Raw genomic sequence first — 27,245 nt, forward strand, 5'->3', positions numbered from 1 at the left:
GGGAGAGGAGCAGGAAGGCGCATGCGCGCAAGTGTACCGAGTATCTCACGGGGGCCCCCAGCGCCCCTCCTTCGGGCCGGGACTCGCCTAACAGGTCGGGGTCCTTGGAGTGGGAGGGGCCGCGCGGCGGAGAGGGCTCCCTCCCCCACGCGCAGCCGTGCGGAGGGCTTAGGCGGGGCGGGACGGCCTTCCCGGAGCCCCGCTCCGCCGGCCCCGCCCCCGGGGCCCCGCCCCCGCCCCGCCCTCGCCTCCCCTGCACGCCCGCCGCCGCCGCCGCCGCCGCCGCCGCCGCCGCCGCCGTCGTCGCGCGCTCTCCTCCCACACGCCCGCGCCGCCAACTTCGGAGCGGCCGGCCGGACCATGGGGGCGCCCCGGGGCCGGATCACGTAGCTTCGGCGACCCCGGAGAGCCCTCGCGGCCCGAAGCGCCCTCCCGGCCCTTCCGGCGTCCAGGCCATGGGCGGCCGCGGCTCCCCGCTGTGCACAGCACCACCCGCGGTACGCGCGGCCGGGCCCCGAGAGGGAGGCGGGCGGCGGGGCGCCAGCCGGCGCCCCGAGACGGAGTCCGGGACGCCGAGGATGCTCGCGGGGTGCGCTGCGCCCCCTGGGGGCCGGGCCTGGAGCGGAACGCTGGGGGCGCCGGGCCCCCTGCTGGGAGGGACCCGGATCCGGACCTCCCCGGGTGGAAGGAGAGGGCGGGCGGCAGGTTCGCGCCCCGCGCTCCGAACTTTGTCGCGTGCCTCACTCCGGGGCCGGGACACGCCGAGATCTGGAGTCACTGGTGCTGGGTCCCGGGGTGGCACTGCTCAGGGGCCCAGGCTCACGTCCCCTTCTGCCCCCACCCCCCGCAGGTGGCCGAGGGCGGCCCGGCCCGCGAGCCGCTGCAGCTGTTGGAGGTGTCCCCCCGCAAGAGGCTGCCCAACGGGCCCGAGCAGGACCCATGCGGCAGCCGCCCTGCGCCCGAGGGCGCCGGTGCGGGCGCAGAGCAGGGCCACTCGGCCGGCGGGGGCGGCTGGTGCCGCCACTGCCACACGAAGCTCGCCGAGCTCAAGCGACAGGCGTGGAAGCTGGTCAGCGGGCCCGGAACACCCCTCCGGGTAAGTGAGCCTTTCTCGGACCCGCTTCTCCGGGCAGGGCCCGTGCCGGCTTTGGGGAGACCTCGGGAACCCCGGAGGGAGGCGAGGTTCCGCCGAGTGTTTTCTGCCTCGTTCCTTCCCTTCTCCGGGCCTCGGTTTCCCCTTCTGTAACGCGGTGCGTGTGGGTTGTAGCAGTTCATCCTAAGAGGCTCCGCGGTGGGATTGGAGGCCCGTAGGGCAGGCGCTTCTCCCCGGAGCCACAGATGTCGCACAGCTGGAACCGCAGTCTGTGTTTGGGAGGGGGAGGGGAGAGAGGGAGCCGGCAGGGACTCCACCCAGGGCGGGACAGCTCCTGCCCTGCCGGCAGCCAGAGGTTACTCGGTGCGCGGTCGCCCTTGGGGCCCCCGGGCCCCCAGCCAGGTGTCTGGAAATTGCACACCTGGGGCAGGAGGGCTTGGAGGACCAGAGGGTGGGCCTGCGGCTGTGAGGGGGGTCCTGCCTGCTCCCCTCCCCGGGTCGTGAGTGAGAATGGTGTGTGGGACATGGCCTGGGGCTTTGCTAACCTTAGGCAGTGGCCACCCTTTGGGAACCGGGTGCCTGGGCCCAGCCGCCTAGGTGTTTGCCCTGGGAGAGGGCTGTGCCAGATTCTCCAGCCAATGGGCTTGCCCTGGTCTTGGAAGGAGCTGGGACCATTGTTCAAGGAACAATGAGCGCTGGAAGTTTGCAAAGCCTGGGAAGGTGGGGGTCTCCAGAGGAAGCCCTTCCCGCCAGACCTTCAGTCTTTTTGAAAGCCTTCTTGGGAAGTCCGCACAATCCCCATTGAATCTAAATATAGGTCTCTAAGGGGGCTTAGAAGTCTGGGGTGGGGGCCAGACCCTGGGTTCCAGGGGTCCCCTGGTGTTCCTGTCTCGGCCAGGTGGGGGAAGGGAGGGGAGTCTCGTTTCTGTCCTGGGCGCACCCTTTCTCCGGTGGGGAGAGGGGACCTGCGGCCTGCCCCCCGGGGTGGGGCTGGACCCTCCTCACTTGCTGCTCCGGGCAGCGTGAAGGCTTTCCAAGCTCTGTGCCCCAGATGGCCTGCATCTGGTCGAAAAGACAGCAGAGGACCTTCAGGGCCCCACGAGAGGGTGGTTTGGGACAGACTTCCGGGGGTCTGTCAGAGCTGCCCAGCCATCTTATTGCCCCATTAGGGGAAACTGAGGCCAGAGAGAGGAGTGGCTTCCGTGGCTGGTGGTGCTAGGCATGTTGGCCAGCTGGTTGCAGGTGGGTGGGGGATCCCAGTGGAGAGAGACAGAGGCCCTCATCAAGGGGGGGCGTGGCTCACTGGTCTCCTCCTGCTGATGCTGAGCAGGGAAGCGTCCTGACCACCCAGAGGGCTCACCTGCCCCCTGCCCCGGCCTGTCCTGGGTTTGGCAGTAGCCCTCAGTGCCAGGTGGGGGCTCACCCCCTTTCCTGGCCATCCTTGGTACCCAGTGGCATGCTCACCCAGCAGACCAGGGTCCCCTGCTTTGTTCCTGCTCCGCGGCCCCTCCCCCGCTGTGTTTCCTCCTCTGTCAGATGAATGAAGTCTTCTGGGGCCATTCTGGGAGCGAGGTCCAACCTGTAGAGTGCTGTGCCCACGGGAGGGAAGGCCCCATGATCCACTGTTTCTCCCCAGAGGATGGAAACCCTCCAGGCCCTTGGGCTGAGCCAGCCACGCCCAGGGACCTAGGGGTTTGGGCCTGAGACCTCTGGACCTTGGTAGGCGTCATTGTCCTGTGAAGCCCAGGCTCTCCCTGGCGTCCTGGCCCACAACTTCCTTCAGGGAAGGCTGGGGAGTTGGTGCGTAGGGCACGTGCACGGACCTGCTTCTGCTTTCGGTTTGGGAGGTAGCTGGGGGGGGGGGGGTGGGGGCTGTGTGTGATTGGCTTCGGTGAGCCCAGTCCTCCTCAGAGTCTGGCCCATGGTCCAGGGAAGCACTGGGCTTTGTTCTGAGGCCAGAAAGACACTGGGTGGTGGGGCTGGAGCCGGACTGGAGCCTGGCTATCGGAGGCCCTCACCCTGGGGGTCCCTGCTTGATCTCGGTGTAGAGAAAGGCTTGAGAAGGTGGAGGGACTTTGATCTTTCCGCCGGCTCAAGGTCACCCCATTTTCTGCCCTTGGCATCCCCGCCAGGGCTCCGCCCAGCTGGCTCCTTGCCCACCCTCCCACCAGCAGACGGCTCCCTGCTCTGGGACCTCAGGCAGGTTTGTTGAGATCCGGGACCATCTGTGTACCCATTTCACAGGTGGGTAGAACAGTGCCAGCACAGGGCGGCTCGAACCCCTTAGCCCTTGCTGCTCTTGCCGGGATGTGGGCCTCGAGGGTCATTCTGTGCCCGGGTCTTTGGTGCCCGTGGGGTCGAGTGGGGCATTTGGAGCCTTGCCCAGCCATCAGGTGTTCCGGGTGTAAGGCCCTCCTCTCCTTTGCTGCTGTGTCCTCTTTTCAATCTGTGTCTTCCTCAGTTTCCCCGTCTGGGGAGTGAAGGTGACCGTAGTCCCCACCCAGGGACAACATTCTCGTGGAGTGGTTAGGACTGTGTCCTGATGCCCCCAGAGGGCATGGGAGGGTTGGAGCCTGGGAGACTGTCCTTACCCGAACCAAGAAGGGCAGTGGGCCTGGGTGTGGAGCGGACGGCCAGATGGGGGCCCCCAGGCTGGGCACCCCTCTCAGCCCCCTTCAGCTCTCGCCAGGTTCCCCAGATGAACCCTTCAGGACCCTTTCACAGACTCTTCCCACTGTGGGCCCAGCTACAGATACCCTTCTCATCCCCAGGTGATCCGGCCAGTTCCCTGCTCTGATCTCCCTGTGCCCCTCCTGGGTGCCCCTGTCTCTGAAAAGTCTGCCGGGGGCTCGCAACATGTCCCTCGAAGGGACCAAACCTGGGCCTTCCTCTTCTGCTGCAGCTGAGTGCCCCCCAGCTTAGCCACTGGCCGCTGTGTCCCCCTTCCCCCGAGGCAGAAGCTGGGGCCGCGTCCACACTGTTCGGTTTCCTCACCCTCTGCCTCGAACTGGTCAGCGAGTTCCTGCAGACCCCTGTCAGCATCCCTTCTGTCCCTTCCCGACGCCTGCCCGCCCCCAGCTCCCACCCTCAGTGCAGCCAGGAGGGACCTCTCATCAGGAGGGGTCTCTGCCAGTCCCAGTGCTGCTGTCCTGGCCCCATCAGACGGAGGTTCACTGAAAGGGACACCCCTGCCCACAGAGGCCACTCTGCCTGAAGGCCCCATCCTGTCCGTCACCCCAGGTGGTTTCTCATAGGCATTCCTTTTGCAGACCCCCGGCCCTCGTCCTCCCTGTCTCCGTCCTCCCCCGTCCCCGTCCTCCCCCGGCCCTCGTCCTCCCCTGTCTCCGTCTTCCCCCTTCCCCATCCTCCCCCGTCCCTGTCCTCCCCCGGCCCCTGTCCTCCCCCAGCCTCTGTCCTCCCCCGGCCTCTGTCCTCCCCCGTCCCCGTCCTCACCGGCCCCTGTCCTCCCCTGGCCCTCGTCCTCCCCTGTCTCCGTCTTCCCCCTTCCCCATCCTCCCCCGTCCCTGTCCTCCCCCGGCCTCTCTCCTCCCCCGGCCTCTGTCCTCCCCCGTCCCCGTCCTCCCCCGTCCCCGTCCTCCCCCGTCCCCGTCCTCCCCTCGCCCCGTCTTCCCCCGGCCGTGTCCTCCCCCGGCTCCCGTCCTCCCCTGTCCTCGTCCTCCCCCGGCCCCCGTCCTCCCCTGGCCCCGTCCTCCCCCGGCTCCCGTCCTCCCCTGTCCTTGTCCTCCCCCTGTCCTCGTCCTCCCCCGGCCCCCGTCCTCCCCCGGCCCCCGTCCTCCCCCGGCTCCCGTCCTCCCCGGCCCCCGTCCTCCCCCGTCCTCGTCCTCCCCCGTCCCCGTCCTCCCCCCGCCCCGTCTTCCCCCGGCCGCGTCCTCCCCCGGCTCCCGTCCTCCCCTGTCCCCGTCCTCCCCCGGCCCCGTCCTCCCCCGGCTCCCGTCCTCCCCTGTCCTTGTCCTCCCCCTGTCCTTGTCCTCCCCCGGCCCCCGTCCTCCCCCGGCCCCCGTCCTCCCCCGGCCCCCGTCCTCCCCCGGCCTCTGTCCTCCCCCGTCCCCGTCCTCCCCAGCCCCCGTCCTCCCCCGGCCCCCGTCCTCCCTCGGCCCCGTCCTCCCCCGGCCCCCGTCCTCCCCACGCTCACGTGGCAGAACTACGCAGCCCGAGTCGCCAGCGCCCCCGGTACTGTGCCTACACTGCTGACTGTGGCTGGGAGACTCAGCCTGCGCGGACTGGCTTCCCTCCACGTTCATGGCTCTGACTGCTCCTCCAGGGTCACTGAGCCTCCCTCCCCCATACCCCACCCCACTCTGGAGGGCCACCCGACCCGGGCCTTTCTCGGCCCTTTCCACACCCCTTGGCCACTGTGCTGCCCCTAGGCCGGGAGCTCTGTCCAGGCAGGCCTGGGGTCTGGGTGACCCCTGTACATTTGTTGAATGACTGAGTGACCCACCCCTCTGTGTTCACCCCCATGGCTGTTTGGCTGGATTCCTGCTCTCCCCTCCCCCACCCGGGTGACAGCCCCCATGGAGGATGGCCATCCTAACTCCCCTTGCAGCAGCGGGGGCAGGGCTCTTGCTTGGGGACCCATCCCAACTGCCATCCAGGTGCATCACGCAGAGGTGACGACTTCTCCAGAGACCCCATGACTTTCGACGCGTCGGTACCGGTGTGGGATTGATTAGCGCCCCCTGTTGAGGGAAAGGGATCAATTCTCATTCGGCTCTTGGAAACCTCTTGCTCACCTGGCAGGGGGTCCCACCCTCCTGCCCCCCACCCCCGCCCACCCACCATGAGCTCCACAACCACTGCCGAGGTCCCTGCCACCGGTGCAGCCCCAGGCATGGGCTAGCTCACAGTTTGCACCAAGCTGGACAGTCGGTCTGAAGGCTGCTGGGGAGGCCGTGGGTTCCTGTCCAGTGCACGGCTCAGAGGCGACAGAAGTAGGCTCCTAAGGCTGGAGTTCTGGAGAGCCTCCTGCTTCTCTCTGGGGTCTGGCTTGGGGGTGGGGTTCTGCCAGCTCGACATTCAGCTGTCACTCCCCCGCCAGGAAGCCTTCTGAGTCCCCTGGGTGCTCCGTGTCCATGGCCCCCAGCTCTGACTGCACTGCCCCGCAACAGTGGGCCCCTGGGTCTGCTGTCCCAGCTGCCCTGTGGTCCCGGGAGGGCAGGGGCTGAGCTCAGCTGGCGTGGGACATTTGCTGCCTGCGGTCAGGGTCCCTGAACCCCTGGTTCCCACGCTGTCGGGAGCCTGGCCTGGGCTCCACCTGTTTCTGGGGCCGCCCCCAAGCCAGGACCAGGGTGTCTGCCTTGGGGCTCCACAGGGCAGGGCAGGCGGCCTCAGCAGAGCACCCCCGCTGAGCCAGGTGTTGGCAGGCTCTGGAGGCGGCTGGGGAGGGGCTGGGGAGGTGTGAGAGGGGCGGGGGCTCCCTGGGGCTGGTCTCCCATCTGGCAGGGGCCCCAATGATGACTCAGCTGGGAAGGGATCAGTCTGTGGGCCTCGGAGGCTCCCAGGCCGCTCTGGGGGACCGAGCCTGTGCCGGGGGAGGGAGGGGGGGCGGTTAGGTCTCTGTGAGATTTCAGCTGGCCCCTCCTCCCTGGGATAGACGGTGGTGCAGCCAGTGCCCCCTGGTATACTTGGGTCCAGTAATGGAATGACAGGGTCCTTGTGCCTGTCTCATCTCCTTGCTGGTCCAGGGCTTCAGGGAGTGAGGGTGGGCAGTGCGGGTGGGGTTGAGCTGAAGGGCTGTCGACCCCTGCCTTCTGGGCACCAGCCACAAGCAGAGATGGGGGCTTCGGGAGCTGGCCTTGGTGCAGGCCAGTCCCTGTGTCTTGTGGGAGGGACCATGAGGGGCGTCCCGCTACAGTCAGAGGTGGGGCCGAGCCAGGGGTGTGTGTAGGGAGATCGGCCTTGCTGCCTGTCTGCTGAGAGTGAGAGGTGGAGGGTCAGGGAGGGAGGCTGCTCAGAGCCTTGCCGCAAGACCTGTGGCGGTTTGGGATGGGCCGAGGAAATGCATCTGGGGCCTTTTCCTGGGTCCCTTGATCCCTCGAGTGTCATGGAAGGATCTCATTTGGGAGTCAGAAGAGCCAGTCCTTATTTTAAATAGCAAGGCAACTGTAGTTTCCCTTTTCCTATGTCTGCGGGGAAGCTCAGGCCAGTGGATTCTTCAGCTTCCGCCAATGACATGGGCGTGTTCTCTTGTGTCTTTTGGGAATTGATCATTCCTATTTGTTCTAAAGCAACTGTCTCTAGTCACGTGGTTTTGTGTCTGCCGTCTGCTGAGTAGTTCTTGAAAGCCGGGGCCGGTGCTTTGTGCAAAAAGGTGTGGAGTGTGAGTAAATGAATAGAATAGACGTGGATTGAGTGTCCCCTTGGCCTGTGTGGCCTCTGTCTGCTCCTTCACTCCCTGGGAACAGAGCAGGATTCTGTGGGGGGCCGGGGGGAGTGGAGTTGAGGCCAGGCTGTCCCCTGGGTTCCCGGAGGCAGCCAGGCTAGGTGGCTGGGCCTCTGGGAGCCACTCCTTTTTAAAATTTTTTTTAAGTTTATTTATTTTTTGAGAAAGAGAGAGACAGAGCACGAGCAGGGGAGGGGCAGAGAGAGAGGGAGACACAGAATCCAAAGCAGGCTCCAGGCTCTGAGCTGTCAGCACAGAGCCTGATGCGGGGCTTGAACCCATGAACTGAGGTCGTGACCCGACCCGAAGTCGGATGCTCAACCCACTGAGTCCCCCAGGTGCCCCGGGGAGCCACACCTTTTACTTTACTTCTGAACTCTGAGCTCTGAGCTCTCCCTTCCCACGACGGGAGGCGGGGTGCGTGGTGGCTGGAGACGCTCCCCTGCGGGAGGGAACCCCGGGCGTGGCACCACTGCCTGAAGCGGGAGCCTGGGGCATCACCCCTTTGTAGGGTCTCTGCTTCCCCATCTGCGAACAGGGTCCTGGGGCCGAGTGCCTTGCTCCCCCGGGTTAAAAGGGGGCATTTTCACTTCCAGTGTCACATTTTGTGGCTGGGGGATCCCCTGTGGGGCTGGGGTGGCTTGAGGGCTGTCTGCAGGGGTCCGGGTGCCCTGTGGGTGGGGGGCTCCCCGCCAGCATCCCAGGCTTCAGTTGTGGGGGCTGGGCTGGGGGCAGGGGTGGGTGGGCTCAGCGGGCGCCTGGGGCTGACAGATTGATGGTCCCGCCGGGCCCAGTGCTGGGCTTCTGCACTCACCTCTGACTCCGTGATGGATGCTGGCCCACCCGTCCCCGAAGGTCCCTGTCCACTCCTCACAGCCATGATGCCAGGCCACCTGGAACCCCCACCGGCCCCACAAACTCGGCCCGTCTAAAACCTGAGGGATTGTCTGGGAGCCATTTTGGCTTGGCTTGCTTGGTGGTCACCCAAGCAAGTGCAGCCACGGGCCCTCCTGGTCTCGTCGCTGGGGGCCCCTCTCCTTGCCCCGTCCCTTCCCGAGCTCTCGGCATGTTGGGCCCCAGCTGTGCCTCCCAAGCTCGGTGGTCTGATCCAAGAGCCCCTCAGGCTCATGGTGGCCGGTGAGGAGCATGGTTTGTGGCCGGCTGGGTGTCTGTGGAGACGGGTCTGAGGGGACTCATCCGGCCGGCGCGGTGGGCCAGTGGGGAGCCTGGGGGGGTGCCTGGCAGTCTGGGCGCCGGATCTCGAGATGATGCTGGGACCCGTCCTGTCCCGTGTCTGTCCTCTCTGCTGGGTGATGGGTGAGGAGGGCTGGCTGGGTCTGTGCTGTGGGATCCCTCCTCTCAGAACGCCCCTGGGGCTTGGTTAGGTCAGGGGCTGGGGTGCACACCACCCTGGGCTGTGGGGTGGTGCTTTGGGAAGGGGGAGTGGGGACAGGGAGCCGGGCAGACGGGAGGGCCGATGCCTGCGAGCCGTCGGCTGACCTCTGTCTGAGCAAAGCACGCTTAACTCCACCACCCCACGTGGTGAGGGAGGAAACAGCACGCGTGGGGGTGAGTGACCCTCCCATGTCTGTGCTCATAACGGAAGTGCTGTGGGGCTGGGAGAGAGGACTCTGGAAAGGGGCATCCAGGAGGGCCTCCTGGACGAGGTGGCATTCGATCTCAGAACTAGCCCCACAGAGATGGGGTGAGGGCCTTCAGGGATGGCCTTCTGGGGTGGGGATGCCTGTCTCGGGATGCCAGGTAGAGGGAAGAGGGGAAAGGGGATGAGGTTGAAGGTCAGGAGGTGTGGGGGAGCGGACTTGCCCTCCAGCCCTGGAGCTGAGGTTGGGGCCAGGGATCCCCTGGAAGTCCTTCCACGAGAGCGCTGCAGCCCTGGGTCCCCCTGGCGGCCTCATCGGAGGGGCCTGGTGGCTGGGTGCACATCTGGGCTGGCCACCCGCACGCAGAGGTTCCCATCAGGAGAACTTGGGAGGCCCAGGGCCAGCTGAGGGGCACGGGCTCCACTCCGTTTCAGCGGCCGCCTCCTCTGGCTGGGCCGCCCAGGGCAGCGTCCGGCCTCCCTGGGGCTCTGGGCCCTCCTGAGTGGCCCTGAGAGTGTGCTGTGGCCCGTGGCTCAGATGAGGAGAATGGGGTCCAGGAGAGCGGCAGCTCACCCCCACAGAGTTGGACTGAAAGCCGTGTCTGGGTGAGCTCCAGGCCCCCCGAAGTGTGTGCAGAGCCCCCTCTGAGTGGGGAGCGCCCCCAGGAAGCCAGCCTGTCCACGCCGCTCCCCACCCCCCAGCTGAGGCCGTCCTGCTGGTCAGGCTGTTAGCCATCAGGGTCCCCACCACCCTCGCGTGGCGTTGTGGCATCGGGCGGAGGACAGGGGAGGCCATTGAAGGGAGGGGGTCTCAATGAACTAGTGTGTGCCCCGAGCTGTCCAGCTGGCTGGTGCCTGGCACAGGGCCTTGGGGACGGGTGCCAGTCGGCGCCGGGTGGGCCGGGCAGCACCCCCCGCTCCCCCACGCCACCTCCCCGGCAGAGGAGGGGAGCCTGTGTCAGCTATGGGGCCTTTGGAACTGCAGCCTGATGGGACCGGATCAGTGTCCGGGGTTCTGGCTGGCGGGTGGGGGAGGGTCTGGCCCGGGGGTGGGCAGTCTTCCTGTCTTCCCGCTGGACCCAGGGGATGTGGGTGGGCAGGGCCTCTGGCTGAGAGTTGGGCCCTTGGCGAGGTGCGTGGCGGGTGGAGGCAGGGGTGCGGCGGCCCAGGTGTGGCTGGCTGGAAAACTGAGCCCCGCCCCCGGCTCTGGGTCCCCCAGGCTGCACGCGACATCGGAATGTCATCGCCAACAGAGCCTGTAAGGTTGGAGCAGCGCCTGGTCCGGCAGCCAGGGGTCCCTTCCTGGACCTGTGGTCAGCTCTGGAAGCAGTGGCTGCCCAGGGTCACAGCCCGGGGCATTTGTTTGTGGAGGGAAGGGAGGGTGAGGTAGAGGGACCCCAGCGAGGACCCTGGCTCCAGCCACACAGAGTGGTGGGCTGGGGAAGGGAGCCCCTAGGCCTCAGGGCCCCCCCCCCCCCCCCGCAGGCTTGGCCTCTGGCCCCGTCTGCCCTCCGAGAGGCCCTGCCGGTGGGTGCTGAGCCCCCTTTTTAAAGGCGGGGTGACGAGGGCTCAGAGAGGGTTGTCTCGCAGCTCTGAGGTCTGGGGCTTTTTCCCAACTGGGGAGCACGGTCCCTGCTTCCTCCTGTGTCGGCCTCAGTGTGGGGATCTGGGAGCTCCTGTCCTGCCCCGAGGGTGGGCGCTGCTCGCCCTGGGCTGGGGAGGCCCCTCTGGGTGGGATGACGGGCGAGCTCGTCCCTGGAGCAGTCGTTCTGGGCCTCCAATGCAGGAGGAAGTGGAAGGTTTACTTGAAGCAACTTGGAGACCCCAGAAAGGAGATGAAAAATGGAAAGCCATTACATTTAGGGGGGGAGCCTCCCTAAAACCCTGGCGGCACGATGGGTAGATGGTTTGCAGTGCTAAATTGAATCAAATTAAAAAAACATTTTCCAAATGCAAGTAAAATATCTTTTAATTAGACTGCGGAGGAAAGTGAAAGGTAGTATCTTGCAGTGGGGTAATTACTGTCTTTCTGAAGGTGCTGGGCTCCGGAGAGGGGGTGGGTGGTAGATGGCATGGTGACTGGGCCTTTCAGGGGTCAAAATTCCTGCAATTGGGCCAGTGACCTCTCATGGGCTTGGGCCTGTGGGCCCTGGCAGTTGCAGGGGAGACCTGGCTTCGGGGAAGGGCCTTCCCAGCCCCCGGCATTAAGGTCTGAGGGCTGCTGGCTTGTGAGGGGAAGGCCACCGTGGGTCCCGGAGGGGGGAGGCGGGCGGCGGGCGGGGCTGTAGGGACTGCCCAGACTTTGTCTCTGTGGAGGCCGCCCAGGGGCAGCAGGTGATGTGGGTGAAGCTCCCCCCTCCGCGGAGTCCTGAGCACTGGGCCAGGGTGCTGGGGGTGGGGAGCCTGTCCTGGCCACAGCTTGCTGTTTGCCAAGCTGGTCCAGCAGCCTGGCGAGGTCATAGGTCCCTCCGGTGTGGGGCGCATGCTTCCAAGTGAGAGCGGTGAGTGGCCCAGCCCAGTGCTGCCCGGCCTGCCAGAGGGGCCCCGGGCCGGGCGGGCTCTCGGCCCCACTAGGGTCTCTGCGTGGTCGCCCAAGGCAGGGCTCTCCTCTCGTGTCTCGTGTGTGTGACACGAGACGGAGCTGGGAGAGATACCCTCTGCCCTGCCCAGGTGAGGATCCCCCAAGAGGCGCGCTTGGCTGCCGGTGCTGGGAAGGGGTGGTTGGCCCCACAGTGGGCTTGGGCCACGGGGTGGGCCCAGGTGTGTCTGGGCCGGGGCTCCTGGGGGGCTGGCGAAGCAGGGCTGGGGTGTGGTGAGTGCCCCCTGCCCCCAACTGGAGCAGACCTGCCTAGTTTCCTCCTGGGGCTTTGATGGCGGAGCTTGAGGCCTTGGTGGGGCTGGGGCCTCCCTGACAGCTGCCATGTGTGTTCCTGATGACACAGCTGGTGTGTGTGTGTGTGTGGGGGGTTGCTGTGTGCCTGTGGGGGTCTGGTGCGTGCTCAGGTCAGTAAGTCCCCCCCCCCCGCCCCCCGTCCCCCCCCCCAGCTTTCCTGCCGGCCTCCTTCTGCCACAGGGCTCCCCCACAGGCCTGAGGTCCCCAGGCCGGCCTCGGCCCTGGAACAATGGGCTGCCGGGCCTGAGGGGGTGGGGGCTGGGCTGGGGGGGGCTGGGGGGGGCCGGGCTGCCTTTCAAGTCTCTTAATGGCACTTCCTTCCCCTCACACCCGGCCACCATTAGCAGCCTCCTGCTGAGTGGAAAAAGCAGAGTAATCAGAGGTGGGACCTGGAAAACAGGCGGGAAGGGACAAGTGACAGAGCCCGACTCCGGCCCCGTGTGAGCCCTGCCTGTGGCTGGGGACAGGGTGTCTGGATCCCATCTGTGGCCCCGGGTGCCAGCCCCCGCGTGGAGGCTCCTGCAGGGTTTCTGTGGGCCTGCCCCCTGCCCCCGCCCCCGACCGCAGGAGCCGCTGGGGGTGTCTGCTGATTGGGCCCAGGCATGCGGAGCACTTCAGAGGCTCTGGAGGCCTCCGGGCCTTGGCCGGAGAAAATCCAGGCCTTCTGGAGGGACCCACAGGTCCGGCAGCTGGTGCACCCTGCCTGGCCAAGTTTCGTGGGACCCGGTCTCCCTGGGGTATGTGGGGGGCGGTGGGGGGGCAGTGGTCTGGGCTGCGGCTGAGCCGGGGAGGACCGGACAGGGACTGTGACGCAGGGGCAGAGCCACGGCCCCCGGGGCTGACCAGCAGCGGCCCTTGTCAGCCAGCCCACGCTGCCACAGCGGGCCCCCTTGAGCCTCCCAGGCCTCGGTGCAGGGGTCGGGCTGGCCACCGCTCAGGCCCGGGGAACCTGGGTGGGGTGAATGAGATGCCCTCTGTTGGAGGGGGGCCTCAGCTTCCTCGTGTGCGTAAGGGGCGTATCTGGGGAGGCCGGAGTCCTGTGGGGGTGGTGTGGCTGGGAGAGGAAGAAACTCCGAGTCTGGAGGGTCATAGCAGGTCCCGAGGCGGGGGCGGGAGGAGCCCCAGCCGAGCGGCCCAGCTGGCCATGTGAGGACGAACGCCCTGGGTGGTCACGGCCACAGCTGGGCCGGGCCAGTGCTTTGTGGAGGGTCTGGCTCTGGCTTTGACCCCGACCTCCCCAGGGCTGCCCCAGGGGGGCGCCAAGGCAGAGCCTTGGTCAAGGGACCGGGCGTGGGCCCTGGAGATATGACTCTTGAGAACTTGTCTCCAGTGAGGTTCCTTCTGAGGATTGGCTCTCTCCTCCTCTCCCTCCTTCCAGAGGTGTTCCCTCTTCCAGAAGGCCTCCCTGACCTCCAGGCGGGGTGAGGGCCTCCCTCGGGCTGACCTGGCTCCTGTCCCTAGCCCCTTCTGGACGCCAGGCTCACGATGAGGGAGAACCGTGTGCCCCCCTCCCCCGGCGCACGGCCGGGACCCTGGGCTGCAGGAGGAGTCACCAGGCGCCGCACGCCCTGGGCACCACGTCCATACCTGCGATCGAGCAGGGTGGGCTTCAAGCCTCCTGCCCCCTTGCCAGCTGGCACCAGTGTCTCCGTCTTCCCGTGGACCTGGAACTGCCTGGCTCGCCTCCGCGGAGTGTCACTGCATGGCGGGACTTCTGCTGGCACATTTACGGCAGGGCCGCCTCGCGTTTTCCTCCAGATCCCCACCAGGGCCGAAGCTTCACCAGGGCAGGGAGACCCCACCTCGCCTGGGGCTGAGCCGGGCCGGCCCTCAGGGTGGGGGAGGGTGTTGCTTTCGAGTGGAGCCCTGGGGCACCTGCAGCCTGCAAGCGTGGAAGGGCCCCGGGGCCAGGGTGGGGGGTGTCCGCCTCCTGGATGCTTCGCAACCTTGCGGCCTTGGCTGCTCGAGGCCGGCCCGGGTGTTGGGGGAACGCGCAGATGCCTCGTTAGCCGAGACTGAGCACAGTAATGAGGGCGGGAGGAGGCAGGTAGTTGTCAAGGGCACCGTAGGCCCCACTATTAAGCTCCGATAATTATTTTCCTGCTGGGTGCGCGCAGACGAAACCGTTTGGGGGCTTATTAATCAGTTATGGATTATGCGGCGGCCATGGCGTGGGCTGGCCTGGCGCCGTGGCGGGTGAGGAACGCGGGGCTGGGTCCTGGCGCCCAGGCACCGACCACCTTTGTCCTTGTCCCCCCAGGACCCTTGCCTCTCCGCTCTGCTCCTCGACAAGCTGCCAGCGCCCGGGGCCCTGCCGACATGCCGCCCGGAGGCCGAGCGCCGCTGCGACGTCTGTGACACGCACCTGAACCAGCTCACGCGGGAGGCCCTGCGGCTGCTCCAGGCACCTGCCAGCCGCGAGGACCCTGACGCCCCGCACGGAGGCCCTGGCCTCGTGGCCTCCGGCCCGGGCACCGTAACCAGCCCGCGGGCTGTGCCAGTGGCCGGTGGCCCGGCCGGGAGGCAGCCGGGCCGAGTGGGGCCGGACAGGAGGAAGGGACTGGCCTGGCCGTCTGGGCCCAGCGTCCAGGTGTCGGTGGCACCTGCTGGCCTCGGGGGAGCACTGAGCACGGTCACCATCCAGGCCCAGCAGTGCCTAGAGGGCATGTGGAGCGTCTCGAGGGTCAACAGCTTTCTGCCACCGTCGTGCCTGGTGAGTCCCCTGGGCGGGGCGGGCTGCTGGCCTCTGAGGGGCCCTGCCCACATCTCACCGTGGCTCACGTTGTGCAGACTGAGCAGCACCCCCTTAAGCAAGGGGCCGTGGACACTGGGGGAGGCCCCCGGACATTCCCGAGGCCCCCGTCAAGTGTGCTGACGACCCGACAGCGGTCAGGGTCCTCACGCGGCCCCGGGGACGTCGGTTCCACGCAGCACCAGCATGCGTGGCCGGGCGTGGTATCGGCCGCTCCTGCTTCTGAGAGCACCGGCTGGTGCGTGGGCTGACGGGAGGGCTCCTGGGACAGGGTCGGGCCCTCCTCCTCAGGGTCAGAGGCAGAGGGAACATCTCGTGGGGAGGGGTCCGGCGGCCCCTCCCCTCCTGGCTGCCCCCGAGGCTGTGGATGGCGTGACGGAGCTTGGCATTAGGGGGAGGGGCCTGCAGGTGGTGGCCGCCGTCTGGGCCCACTCCCCCGGTCTCTCAGGAGGCACATCTTTTCAGTCGGCGGCAGTGTCCCCTCCCCCAGGGCTCTCCTCTTCGGGCCCTCCTCGTGGCCCCCCACCCAGGGGGCGTGGCCTCCTTGGAGCCAGCTCTGGGCACCAGCGGGCCCTGTGGGTGCCATGGACTTGGGCTGGGCGTCCTCAGGCAGAGCGCTGGGCCGGTGTCCCCCACGCAGGTGGAGAAGAGGCGAGCCTTGGAGGGCGGAGCCGGGACCGGCCGCGTTCCCCCTGGCCACAGAGCTTGGCTGGGGGTGGTCTCTCCCGGGGGTCTGCGGCGCCCCCGGTTTTCCCTCAAGCAGAAAGTATACCAGGATAGGAGTCGCGATGTGAGGGTTGTTGGATTAGGGGTCTCCTGGGACACTGGAGGGAGTCGGTTTGGGTTAGGGTGATGAATGAGGTTAACCATGCTGTCCTGGGAAGGCCTTTCTCCAGAATGCGCCTGGCTGCTCTGCCCAAGCCTCGGGGCTGCCCTCTCCCGGGGCCTTGGGCCTTCAGCTGTGCCCGTCTGTTTCGAGGAGGACTGAGGCTAAGAGCCCGAGGGTAGGAGTTCGCCAGGCAAACTCGTAGGAAGGGCCTTCCAGAGGCAGAAGGAGCCTTCTGTGTGGAGGCCCGAGGCCTGGAGGTGTGAAGCACGGAGGCCTCCCTGGAGGTGGAGGTGTGAAGCCTGGGGGCCTTATCAGGACATAGGACTGCAGGGGGAAGGGAGCTGGGAGAGGGGCGGGGGTCTGGGCCAAGTGCGTCCTGACGCTGCTGCCTTGGTGATGGTGGGTATATGGAGAAGCCCCCTTGCTGCCCCCCTCCCCCATCACTCACCCCCCGGGGCAGAGAGATCAGGGGGTCGCTGTGGAAACTAGTTTTGTTGGTCCCTTTTCCAGTCACTACAGAGCCAGCCGTGCGAGCCTGGCCAGTGAGCGTCTGTGAAATAGAGTGGTGGGTAGACCTGCCCCGTGGACTCTGCCTCGTGGGGCTGCGGGGCGTGGAGGTACAGGGAGGGTCCCCAGCTGCTGGGACAAAGTCACACATAATCCCAAAGCAGGACAGACCCCTGCCCGGTCCCCACTCCTGGGCTTGCCGTCCACTCTGAGTTTAGCGAGACGGTGCCTTTGATGACATCCTGCCCTCGCTGGGAGTTGGACCCCGTGACCACTGCTGGGGCCAGTCCTGGAGCGGCACTCTGCCCTTGGGGCCTCCCCGGCCCTTGGCAGCTTGGGGGTGGGGTGTGCAGGGGCTCAGAGAAGCACTTGGGTCTCGAACTAGCCTCCAGCTGGCGTGATGACGGGTCCTGGGTGCGGCCTTGCCACTTCTGACTTCTCCTCTATTAAGTCCCCGGGGCGAGGCCAGGAAGGGGGAGGCCAGCCCCTGCCACGCATGCCTGGTACCTCCTGGCTGAGCACTGGGCCGCCTCGGGGGCAGCACTGAGTTGGGGAGGCAGCTCAGGAGAGCTGGGTGGCTTCCCGGAGGAAGTGAGGTTGAGCTGGGCCCAGAGGGAAGCATCAGACGTGGCTGGCCCAGCTGTGGCGGGTCAGCGCGGGCACGGGGAATTAGCCGGAGGGCTCCTGGGAAGGGAGCTGGATGCGTGTCTCACGGGGGCCTCGAATGCCAGGCAGAGGGAGGCGTCGGCCTTCGCTCTGAGGGTGCCCAGGAGGTAGAGGAGGGACATGAGCTGACCGCGGGGGCCGTGGGGTCGGTGCAGCCGTTGAGAGTCTATGTCTCCCGCGCCAGGCAGGGGGTTGCTGGCCTCTTGCTGGGCAGTCCTGCCTGCAGCCAGCACGTCGTAAAACGTGGGCGTTTAAGGCTCCCTCTCTGTTTTATGTGTACATTGATTGCGTTTGGGGTGGGTGGGAACGATCTGTAATTAGACAGCAGCCCTGGCGATCGATGGGGAGGTTATTAGAAGCGTAAATAGAACTTTAGGATTCAGATGAGGTAATTTCCCCGGAACCAGGGCATCGATAGCAAGTGGCTCTGGGATGGTAAAGTCTCGCGTGTACATACCTCTGGAGGACGTGCTGGGGTACCCACCGGCGGCCCCGGGGCGTGACTGTTTCCAGCGGGCGTGGCTCCAGCTGGCCAGGAGGGCTGGGGGGCGGGCTGCAGCCCTGTGTCTCAGCACGGAGAGGGGGAGGCAGGTTGTGAGGGGGATGGTCTTTGGAGGGGGAGGCCGGGAGCCAGGACTTTGAGGGCCCAGAACATCCTGGGCGCTGTGGCTGGGAGCCCGCCCCGTGTTCTCTGGGGGACCGTCCGGAGAGCCCCGTGTCTGGAGGGAGCGGCCCTTCGGCAGCCACAGCTGTAATCAAAACCGAAGCCCGCCTCCCTCGTCTGGGAGCACGGAGCTCGGCCCTTCCCAGCTAATTCCACCTCCTGAGTGTCCAGTGGTGTTTCCTGCTTGTGGGGCCCACCCGGCGGGAGAGTCTGGCGGATGCTTTCCGGACCGTCACGCCGAGGGGCAGACCTGCCGCCACAGGGGACGGAGGTGCCCACGGGAGCCAGGCTCGGGCCGTCACCACCCTGGTTGCCCCGAGATGCTGGGTGGTGGCCATGGGGCCACCCCAGGTCCTCCGCCCTGACCTGCTGCACTGGGTCCTGGCCGTGAACTGCAGCACGTCCCTCCGTGCTGACGGAGCAGCCGTGAGATGTCCACGGGACTCCTGTGCTCGGTTCTTAGCCGGAGACCACGAGCCTGCACGGCAGGGCGGCCGGGGGCGGGGCTGCATGGAGCCTGTGCAGACCTTCACGAGTCCTGCAGACATCCACGGCCGGGCCCTACCCCGCGCCCTAGGGCTCATGGTCGGCGGGGAGGGGAGAACCCAGAGCCTAGGGCTCCAGGCTGGCCGTGGGGGCTGGGGCAGTGGAGGCCCTGCCTGGGTGGGGGACTTCCTGGAGGAGGTGATGTGTGGAACAGGAGCCGAGGTCGTTCTGATGGAGACCGGGGAGCGGGTTGTGTGGCATCGGCCGGGGAGTTTGCCGCCGGTGACCTCGGTACCAGCCTGCCTGCCTCCCCTCGTCCTCACGGTCCCTGGTAGGTGCCCGCCCATCCTCAGGGATGCGGCTGGGGTGGCAGGGAGTGGACGGTCCTGGCCTGTCTCTCTGACCTGGCCTGTTGCTGGTGCCCTCGCTCCGGGCCTCAGTGTACCCCTCCATGGAACAGACATTGGATGAGATGGCCCGCTCTTCCCTGCGGTGCTGCAGCCGAGCCGCTTCTGTGATGGGATGGGGGGGGTGGGGGTGGGCAGGGCACCCGCAGGGGTCAGGTCATTCCCAGCCCGGAGCCTCTGGTACCTGGCGCAGGCCCGGCGAGCAGTGCCGGCCGCACCCCACGGCGGGCTGCGACGGCCCGCGGGATTCAGTTCCGGCCGTTCGTTCCCCCCCTGCCCCCCCCCGCCGTCCCCACCTCGTGGCACAGAAGAGCCCCCAGTGAGGGGTTCGTGCTGAGGAGCTGGCGAACGCCGTCCTTCACGTGCCAGAGTATCACAGGCCGAGGGGCTCGGGCCCAGGGGGCCAGTTTGGTGTTTCCCGGACGGTGCTCCCCGGAGCCCCGCGGCAGGCGCCGCCTGGAGCCCGTCGGTGCCGGCTGCCCTCGGGCGCCTCTGCCGGGACCGGCTCTGAGCTTGCGCGCTGGGCCCCGGGGCCGGTGCGGCCGCCTCATGCTCTCCTCTCTTCGTGCTTCTCTTTCGTTGCTGCTCTCGTGCCTCCCTCTCGTGCCTTTTCTGTTTGGCCGCCTCCCGCCCTCCCCTCCCCTCCTCGACCCCTCTCTCCTGTCCTCCTGTCGTGGTCTTCCCTCTGGCCGCCCTCCCTCCCGCCCCCTCCGGCTTCTTTTGGCATGCCTGGGTTCTGCTCCTGGCAGGAATCGGCAGCGGCCGTCCCGATGGCCGGGGCCGTGTCTCGGCAGCTCGTGGGACGGCGGAGCCGAGGCACGTGCGGGACTCCGGAGACAGGTCAGTGTGGGCGACCCGCGCCATCGCCAGGTGGTGCCAGAACCTTCTGGCTGGAGGCGGAGAGGCTGCATGCGACGGTGGGCTGGCCCGGGCCCTGTGGGAGTGGACGGAGGGGCCGTGGAGGGCCCCCTCTGTGACCCCATGCCTGGGTCCCCCGCTGGCCGGGAGGCCTCACGGAGTGGAGTGACGGCCTGGCCCGTGCTGCTGGGCGTGGGCCCCGCGGCAGAGCCGTCCCGGGGGGCTGGCGGGAGCCAGGATGCCAACAGGGGTGGGGACGGGGGTGCTGCGGGTGGTGGTCCCCTCCCCGGCCCTGGGGCGCACGGTGGGTGCTCAACCCTGCTCTGCTCTGCGGGGCCCCGGCGGTCAGCGTCCATGGGACGGAAGGTGGCAAGTCTTTCCCACCCGCTCTGCTCCACAGCGCCGGGTCTTGTGGGGAGCACTTGCGTCCAGTGGTGAGAAAGGTCTTCACGTCTGAGGGCAGGTGTGAGCATGTACGGGAGTCCTCCGGCCGGGCTGCCCTGCGTTACCCACACATTTGCCTTGGGTCTCCACAGCCTCCTGGAGAAGCAGCTTCTCGTTCTTATCGTCCAGGCCGAGGCCTGGCTGGCCCTCCTGGAATGTTCTCCGGGAGCTGGTGCCCCCTCCACTCCAACAGCCCCATTCCCTCAGGGACAGGGGGCCTCCCAGCCATGGGAGAAGATGCGTCCCTGCCAGGCTGTGTGCTCCTGGAAGACAGATTTACTGAGCACCTACCGTGCCCCAGGCAAGGTGTTGGCACAAGGATGTGGAGGGGACCAGGTCTGTGCGGTAGGACCCCCCAGGGTCTTCCTGATTCCTGACATGTTTTAGGTGCTCACGGAAGCCGGAGGACTGAGAAAGTATGGTGCTGGGCATGGCCCCGTAGGCGGGGTGCAGAAGCACTAGACAGCCCGAGGGAAGCTGAGGTCAGAGGACTGGGGGAGGCCGGGACAGGGCACCTTGGGGCAGGTGCAGGGAGTGCCTTGGAGAAGGAGAGGGCTGGCTGGGCTGGGTTCTGAGGGATGCATAGGAGTTCCTGCCCTCTAGGCAGAGGCAAGGCAGGTGGCAGGGCGCGGAGGGTGAGGGCCTGGGCTGTTTCAGGTGTACCCTTCTCTGCTACTGACCAGTCCTCCATCTCCTGGGGGAGCGGCCGGTGCACCAGGGGCCCCCGGGGGGAGTGCATGGCTTCTATCTAGCTTGAAGTTTGGGGTTCTCTGTGAACTTCCTTTGCAGACATGGTTTTACTGTGTCCCAAGAGGGGTTTGGAAGCTGGTGCTGACCGTGGGCTGGGCAGGGCGGGACCTTCCGCCGTGGCGAGGTGGCAGGACCTTCTTCAGAACGTTCCTCCCAAGGCGTGTGGTGGCACCGTGGCCTCTGGCTGCATCCCTTAGGAGACCCCGAGGACGTTGGGCCCTCCAGAATGTGGCTCTTCACCCTCAGGGTCACCAGGGAGGCCCATGTCCCATCAGCATGAGGACCCTGGTCCTCCCAGGCCTGGCGTAGAAGGTGGCCCAGGCAGTGCTTGTCCACAGCCCTTGGGGCCGAGTGGAGCAGGGGGGCCCAGGGACCAGTGTGGTACCTGGGGAGGCTTGAACCCTGGGGACAGGGGTTCCTAGGGGAATGGGTTTGGGAGTGGCCAGGCTGAGGCAGGCTGCTCCCCCCCACCCCTCACTCCTGCCAGGAGCCACATCCACCCCCTCCGGGGCCAGGTCTGGCCTGGGGGTCCAGGGCCCGACGTGGCCACATAAACATAATATATGGTGGACGGATCTCAGGTTTTCTGGTGCCGTCCTAGGGAGCATTTAATTACATTTGTGCTTCATTACGAGGCTGTCTCTCTTTCTAGAATTTATTTTAGCTAATTAGCTGGAAATGCCAGAGTAGTATTTCAGATGACGGGAGCGTCATACGTTATCATACACGGGGCTATTAGTGCTGCTGACAAATATTTATTGTGGTTTCTCCTCTGATCGTGCCCCTGCGTGCTCCCAGGTGGGTGACCCGGGGGTGAGGGGTGTGGGGGTCACTGGGTGGGCATCTGTGTCCACCTGTCTTCCATGGGCCCTGTGAGGCTGGCCACCAGCCGGGGTCCTGTGTGTGGGGGGGGGCCCGGGGAGCATGTGGGGGCCCTGGGGTGTGCGGTCCGCTTCCCCAGCAGGCGTGTGTTCCTCATGCAGGCTCCCCCTTCCCCCTAGGCTGAGGCGGCGGTGGCTGCGGTGGCAGTGGCAGACACGGTCCGGGACGCCTCCCCCGCCTTGAGCTCTGATGGCGCGTCGAAGACGTGGGGCCGCGGTGGGGCCCGCACGACGGCACTGGTCACCCCGGCCCCGGGCGCCCCGGCTGGGGGCTCCACAGGCCCGTCGGCGGCAGCCTCCTTCTTCATTAGGTACGTCCCCCCGGGGGTGCTGGGACACACACAGCAGGTGGGGACCTGGGCCGCTGGCCCCCGTGGCCTGCAGGCCTTCCCTGGGAGAGCTGTGGCCGATCTGCCTGGTAGGGCGGCAGGGGAGCGGCAGGGCCACGGTGGATGGGCACCGTGTCTACGGCGGTGGAGGCCTCTGGCACCAGGGGTGGGCTGCAGCCACGGGTGTCCTGGGGCCTGCCCTGGGCCGGTGTGGGCTGGGCCTCAGATAGAGGCTGATCCCAGTCGGGGAGCCGGGGGCGGGGGAGTGGAACGGGGCTTGAAGGAGGGCGTCCTGGAGGGCAGGCTGCACCCAGACCCCACGCTTTGCCCTCCCCTCCCCGGGGGGCTGCCGGCACATCTGTCCCTGTAAGATCCAGCTCCCCCGTCGGCCAGGAGCTGGGTGGTCCAGTCCCGGCCTGAGCTCTGGTCCCCCAGATGCTTAGCTGCGGCCCTGCTGGCCCCAGGTGCTGGGGACGGGGGCTGGTGTAGCCCAGGCCCGGCAGGTTTGGAGGTGGGAAGTGGTGCGTGGTGAGGGGCTCTCTTCCCCTGCCCCTGCCCCTCCCGCCAGGGCCCTGGGATTCAGCAGATAGGACAGACACAGCGGAGGACTGTGGATTACAGGATGTAATGGTGGTAATGAGTGGTAATGGCAGGCCCAGATGCGGGTCACTGTCCCATTAGCAGCCCTGGCGGGCACTGATAAGCTTGTCCAGGAATCATGTGCGGGTGGAGGGGCAAGGTGCCTTATCAGCACGGGCTGTGGGGCTGTGAGGCCCGACGGGGGGCGGGGAGGGGGGTGCTGATGGGCTGGCGAACACTGGCTGTGGGGCCGGCGGGGGAGTCCCCGTGCAGGGGACGAGAGGGCCAAGCTGGGCACGTCCCCACCTGGTTAGCCTCCGTGTCTAGGGCTTTCTGTAGTGGCTTGCTGCATTGGGCCGTGCCTGCAGGGGGATTTCAAGCCTTCTGAAAAGGAAGGAGCGCTCCAGTGGTCCCAGGTTCTGGGGGCCACGCTGGCTCATTAGTAACCTTGTGGCCGGCTAAGCAGGTGCCGGCTGCCTTTTGTCTCCATCGGAGCAAGGCTGCTGCTGACCTTGGGAAGTTACCATAGAAACAAGTGTGGGGACAGCGGGAGGCAAGTTTTCTGATGGGGGGGGGGGGGTTGTGCACTGCCCGCAGCCATTACTTCCAGCCTGTTGAACCAGCCCTGAATCGTAGCAGCGTCTCGCAGAGGCACGGGCCAAGTTGGGGGGTGGGTGTCTGGCCAGGAAGGCCATCGGACCTTGTGCTTGACTTGGGCCACAGCCCCCTGGGTGGGATGGGAGTGCTGTGTACCATACGTCCGCTCTCTTGTTTAGTGTGTGTGTTGGGGGGCCGTGGAGCTGCCGGATCCTGGCCTGGGGGGCTTCAGGCGTGTGCTGAGTGTACATTCTGTGCTCCCACCTCTGCCCCTCGCCGGGCCCTGCCCCCTGGCCAGCGGGGGTGGGTATCTGTGCAGACAGCCTTTGATGGCCGTGTGGCATCTGTGAAGGGACAGGGCAGAGTGCTGTCCGTGGTGCTGAGTGCCACGGAGGTGGACTTTGAGGGGTGAGGAGGAGCCTGGCATTGGCCGGGGGAGGCGGAATGGGGTAGCCGTTGGCAGTTTGGGATCTCCTTTGGTCCTGGAGCACTCCCTGGGGGCCAGCCTCGCCCCGGGCCTTCCCAGGACCTCTGAGCCCCTCACCCCGATTTGGGGAACCAAGGCAGAGAGTGGTCGCGTGGGCGCCGGGTGCCCAGGACCTCATTAATGCTGCTGTGCTGTACGGCTCAGGGCTGAGGCCTGGCGCCCTGCTCCCCGCAGCTGGGCCTGGATGGGCCGTTCACACGTGGCGGCCACAGCTGTGGCCGAGAGCTCAGGGTGCCAACTGACCAGAGCTCCGACAAGGCCGGGCTCCGTGGGGAGGGCATAATTACATTCTCTCTGGAGGCCTTGACCCCCTTCCCCAGCTTTCCTGCTCCTACCGTGGGGTGCCCTTGCCCTTCACCTCTGCCGTCTCCCCTCCTCCTAAGATGTCTCCTCTAGTGGTCTCTCGCCCACCCTTCTGGGTCTTTCTGGGGGTCAGCTCCCAAATCGCTGAATGTACATGCTTTGGAAGAGCTGTTGGGGTCTCCTGGGCAGGGGCTGGGGAGGTGGCAGGTGAGGTTTTCTTCAGGTACCGGGACCCCCGCCCGCACTCATAGATGCCCCCGCATTGCCACCTCGGTGGAGCCCCTCCTGGGTGTCTGCCTGGATGCCCAACCCGAGGACTGTCCGGCCTGGTGGCCAGGCAGAGGTCCTCAGCCAGAGGGGGCACCGCCCAGGGGCACGCGGTCAGCATAAGCCAGGTACCCCGAGCAAGACGGCTCTGCCGAGAGTGTCTCCACTGCGAGGTGAAGTTCCCAGGTGACACGATGCGGCTGTGGGAGTGGGGGCCACACACGTGTCCAAAAAGCCCTGGCTGCCTCCTCGAATAGGGAAGGGCCTCACCATCAAGGCCACCTGCTTGTGCAGTCACCTGGTTTGTGAGAGGCAATTGTTCTTTGTAAAAAGGCAAAATATTCCCCGAGGGATGTTGGAGGGGTCTATCCCCCAGCCACCCATCCACTCACTCCTGCGCCCTCTCACCCACTCACCCCCTGCACCCATGCACCCACTCACCCCTGCACCCATGTACCCACTCACCTACTCACCCCTGCACCCACGCACCCACACACTCACCCATGCACCCACTCACCTACTCACCCCCGCACCCACTAACCCACACACCCATGCACTCACGCGCCCACTCACCCCTGCACCCACTCACCCATGCACTCACGCACCCACTTACCCCTGCACCCACTCACCCACGCACCCACTCACCCACTCACCCACTCACCCATGCACTCACTCACCCATGCACCCACCCACCCACACACTCACCCCTGCACCCACTCACCCACGCACACTCACCCCTGCACCCACTCACCCACGTACCCACTCACCCCTGTACCCACTCACCCACACACCCACTCACCCACACAGCCACACACTCACCCACTCACCTACACACTCACCCGGTCACCTCTGCACCCATGCACTCATCGCCCACTCACCCATGCACCCATCTATTCACTCACTCACTCTTAGCCATGTCATTGCGTCCCGAGCTTCCCCGGTGTTTGCCCTGGGCTTGGCAGACACCTTCCCTTCTGAGACTCTGCCTGGTGGATGGACACGGCCTTATAAACTTGTTTCTCAGGACAGGGACTGGTTCCTGTAGTAGCAGGAGGCAGAGACTTGGGAAGCCCAGCTTGGGGGCATCAGGGCAGGCTTCCTGGAAGAATAGCTTCTGAGGATGCGGAGAGCTAGATGCGCAGGTGAAGTTCCTGCTTTTCCAAGCCTTCTCTTCAGAGCCCGACCACTCAGACTTGCCTGCACTTCCCGGCGTGTCTCGCCTTCCACTACTCGTCACCCCTGCAGGTCCCGCCCTGGGCCCCCACCTCCGACAACGCAGTGGGCATTCATGGTCCTGGGTGTGGTGCTTGTGTATTCTCTTAGCCTCTGTGAGGCCTGGTGGCACCTTCCCACTGCTCTCTTCACCTTCCCTGGTCAGAAACCAGGCCTGGGCCTCCAGAAATCTGCAGCCCTTAATGGCAAGCCCGGCCCCCAGGGGCCCCCTCCCCCAGGCCATAGACACCGAGGTGTGGCTGCTGGGTTTGTCCCTGTTAACAGGGGCCTGGATTTCATCAAAAGAGAGAGTGCCCGTCCTGGGCCCTTGTTAATGCAGTGACATGTCTTTGAGTCACGCCTGGTGGGGTGAGCCTGTAAGGGCAGGACCTGGAGGGCCAGGCGGGCCAGGGCCCAGCTCCTCAGCTCCCAGCCCCTTGGGGGCCGACCGCAGGGCTGAGGAGGGAGGAGAGGGTGCCCTGAGTTAGGTCAGACTGTAGGGTGGAGCCCTGGCCGACAGCATTCCCGACTCCCAGGGCTGGCGGGACCTCAGAGAGTGCCAGGCCCAGCCCCTGTCCAGGCGTGACCGGAACGTGTCTGGGGGAAGGACACCTCGCCGTGCTTTGCTGCCAGGGCCCTGAGGGTGACCAGCTGTGCTGAGGTCTGTGCCGCAAACCCCTGGCTCTTGAGAGGATCACGGAGGGAACAGGAGCCATCTGGCCTCGTGTGTGACCCACCAGGCCAAGAAAGCACTGCCCTCTGGTCGTGCAGATTGGAGGTTGTGACCCTGAGTTGCTCCGTCCTCCTCCACCACCTTACCCATCAACCCTGGGTCCTTCTCAGCCCCTACGTCCCCTGGAGATTTAGGAGTGTGGGTTCAGGATGCTCCGCCCCCCACAGCGCCAGGGTCCTAGGCCGATCTTGCCCGACCTAGGGAGGAGCAGGGAACTGGCTGTTGGCGTGGGGGAGGCCTGCCTTGGCCAGGGCTGTCTGCTGACCTGTTCCATCGGCCTGAGGGCCTGGCGGACACCCTCCACACACTCGTGCTGGGCGGCCCCTCTGTTCTGGGCTTTCCTGAAATCCTGGGAATGAGCACCACTGTACCTATTTACAGAGGAGGAAATGAATCCTGGGGCCTCGTAGTCCTTCAGAGTCCCACCCTCCCTGGCCACCTCAGCCCCTGGGGGCAGTGTGGGGCAGGTGGGGCCGGGCTGCCTGCTGGGCGCTAATGTTCTCCAAGTCCTGCTACAGCTCCCCCCTCCCCCCGCCCCTGAGTGCTTGGCGGGAAGCCTCTGCGGAACCCGGGGTGGCTGGGGTCCAGGACAGGAGTCCAAGGCTGGGCAGCGGGCCGGGCGGAGGAGAACCAGGAGCCGAGGCTCTGATGAAATGGCCTCATTTCCTCCCACAGCCCCTGCCCAGGTCTCCCTGGTCCTCGCCCTGCCGGCCCTGACTGACCCCCGGGGACAGGTCACACTCAAGTTTGGGCTGTGGCCGAGGCCTTGCCTTCTCAGAGTGGCTCTTGTCCCCTGCCCTCAGGCGATGCTGCCAGTCCCCTTCTGCCCCTGACTTGCTGTGATTCTCAGGCAGTGGGGGGTGGGACGAAGGTCTTCTCCTTGCAGGGAGTTCTGAGGTTTACAAGTACGTGGGCTCAGTCAGGAATCGGGTTATTGTTGGTCTGTGGCCAGAGAAGCCCGGTGGCCCGGCTCGGGGCTCCCTGCGCCCCAGATGCTTGGGCTCCTCCTGGACAGCTTGTGGGCTCCACTCTCCACACCCCCACCCCACCCGGCCCGGGCACGCACCGGCACCACCGGCCACCGCTCTATTAAGGACCCGCCACGCATCGTAGATTACTTTTATTTCCCGCCACGACACCTCACTAGGAGGAAAGCCGTCCCTGGGGTCTCTTAAAAGACAACTCCTATTAAAGATGAGTGGGGTTAAGCAAAACGCTGGCGGTAGATGGCTGAGCGGGAGGCTGGCTGAGGGCTGGGCGGGCACCGCGGGGTGCAGAAGAGAGGTGGAACCCGCGGGTGCCACGGGTGCTTCATCCCCGAGCTCGGATCGCATCCCGGCTGCCCCCCTTTCACGGGGGCCCCACCCGCGTGGACAGGTGATGAGGCCAGGCCATCTGCGCACCGGGCACGGGGCCTGAACGCGCTCCAGGGCCCACGGTGTGTTCTTTCGTATCTGTGTCACCTGGTGTCACCGTGCTGGGAGCCTGGGGTGGGTGCCGGGTAG

The 27,245-nt window shown here is 66.4% G+C and overlaps 1 protein-coding gene across 4 annotated transcripts in view; it reads left to right on the forward strand.

Annotated features, from left to right (window-relative positions):
* The first annotated feature begins 250 nt into the window (after positions 1 to 250).
* Positions 251 to 27,245, forward strand: part of KIF26A (kinesin family member 26A) — a 42,169-nt gene continuing 15,174 nt past the window's right edge. For 2 of the 4 annotated variants that reach the window (XM_058740445.1, XM_058740446.1), the window contains exons 1-4: positions 251 to 497; positions 851 to 1,096; positions 14,250 to 14,702; positions 21,354 to 21,544. In XM_058740445.1, the coding sequence (XP_058596428.1) occupies positions 456 to 497; positions 851 to 1,096; positions 14,250 to 14,702; positions 21,354 to 21,544 (932 nt within the window). In that variant the 5' untranslated portion in view covers positions 251 to 455. Of the gene's footprint in view, positions 498 to 850; positions 1,097 to 12,576; positions 12,727 to 14,249; positions 14,703 to 19,476; positions 19,904 to 19,989; positions 20,085 to 21,353; positions 21,545 to 27,245 lie in introns of those variants that run through there. The other 2 variants (XM_058740447.1, XM_058740448.1) reach the window with 2 other exon arrangements.

This window comes from Neofelis nebulosa, chromosome 7 (genome assembly GCF_028018385.1).
Source record: "Neofelis nebulosa isolate mNeoNeb1 chromosome 7, mNeoNeb1.pri, whole genome shotgun sequence".
NCBI lineage: Eukaryota > Metazoa > Chordata > Mammalia > Carnivora > Felidae > Neofelis > Neofelis nebulosa.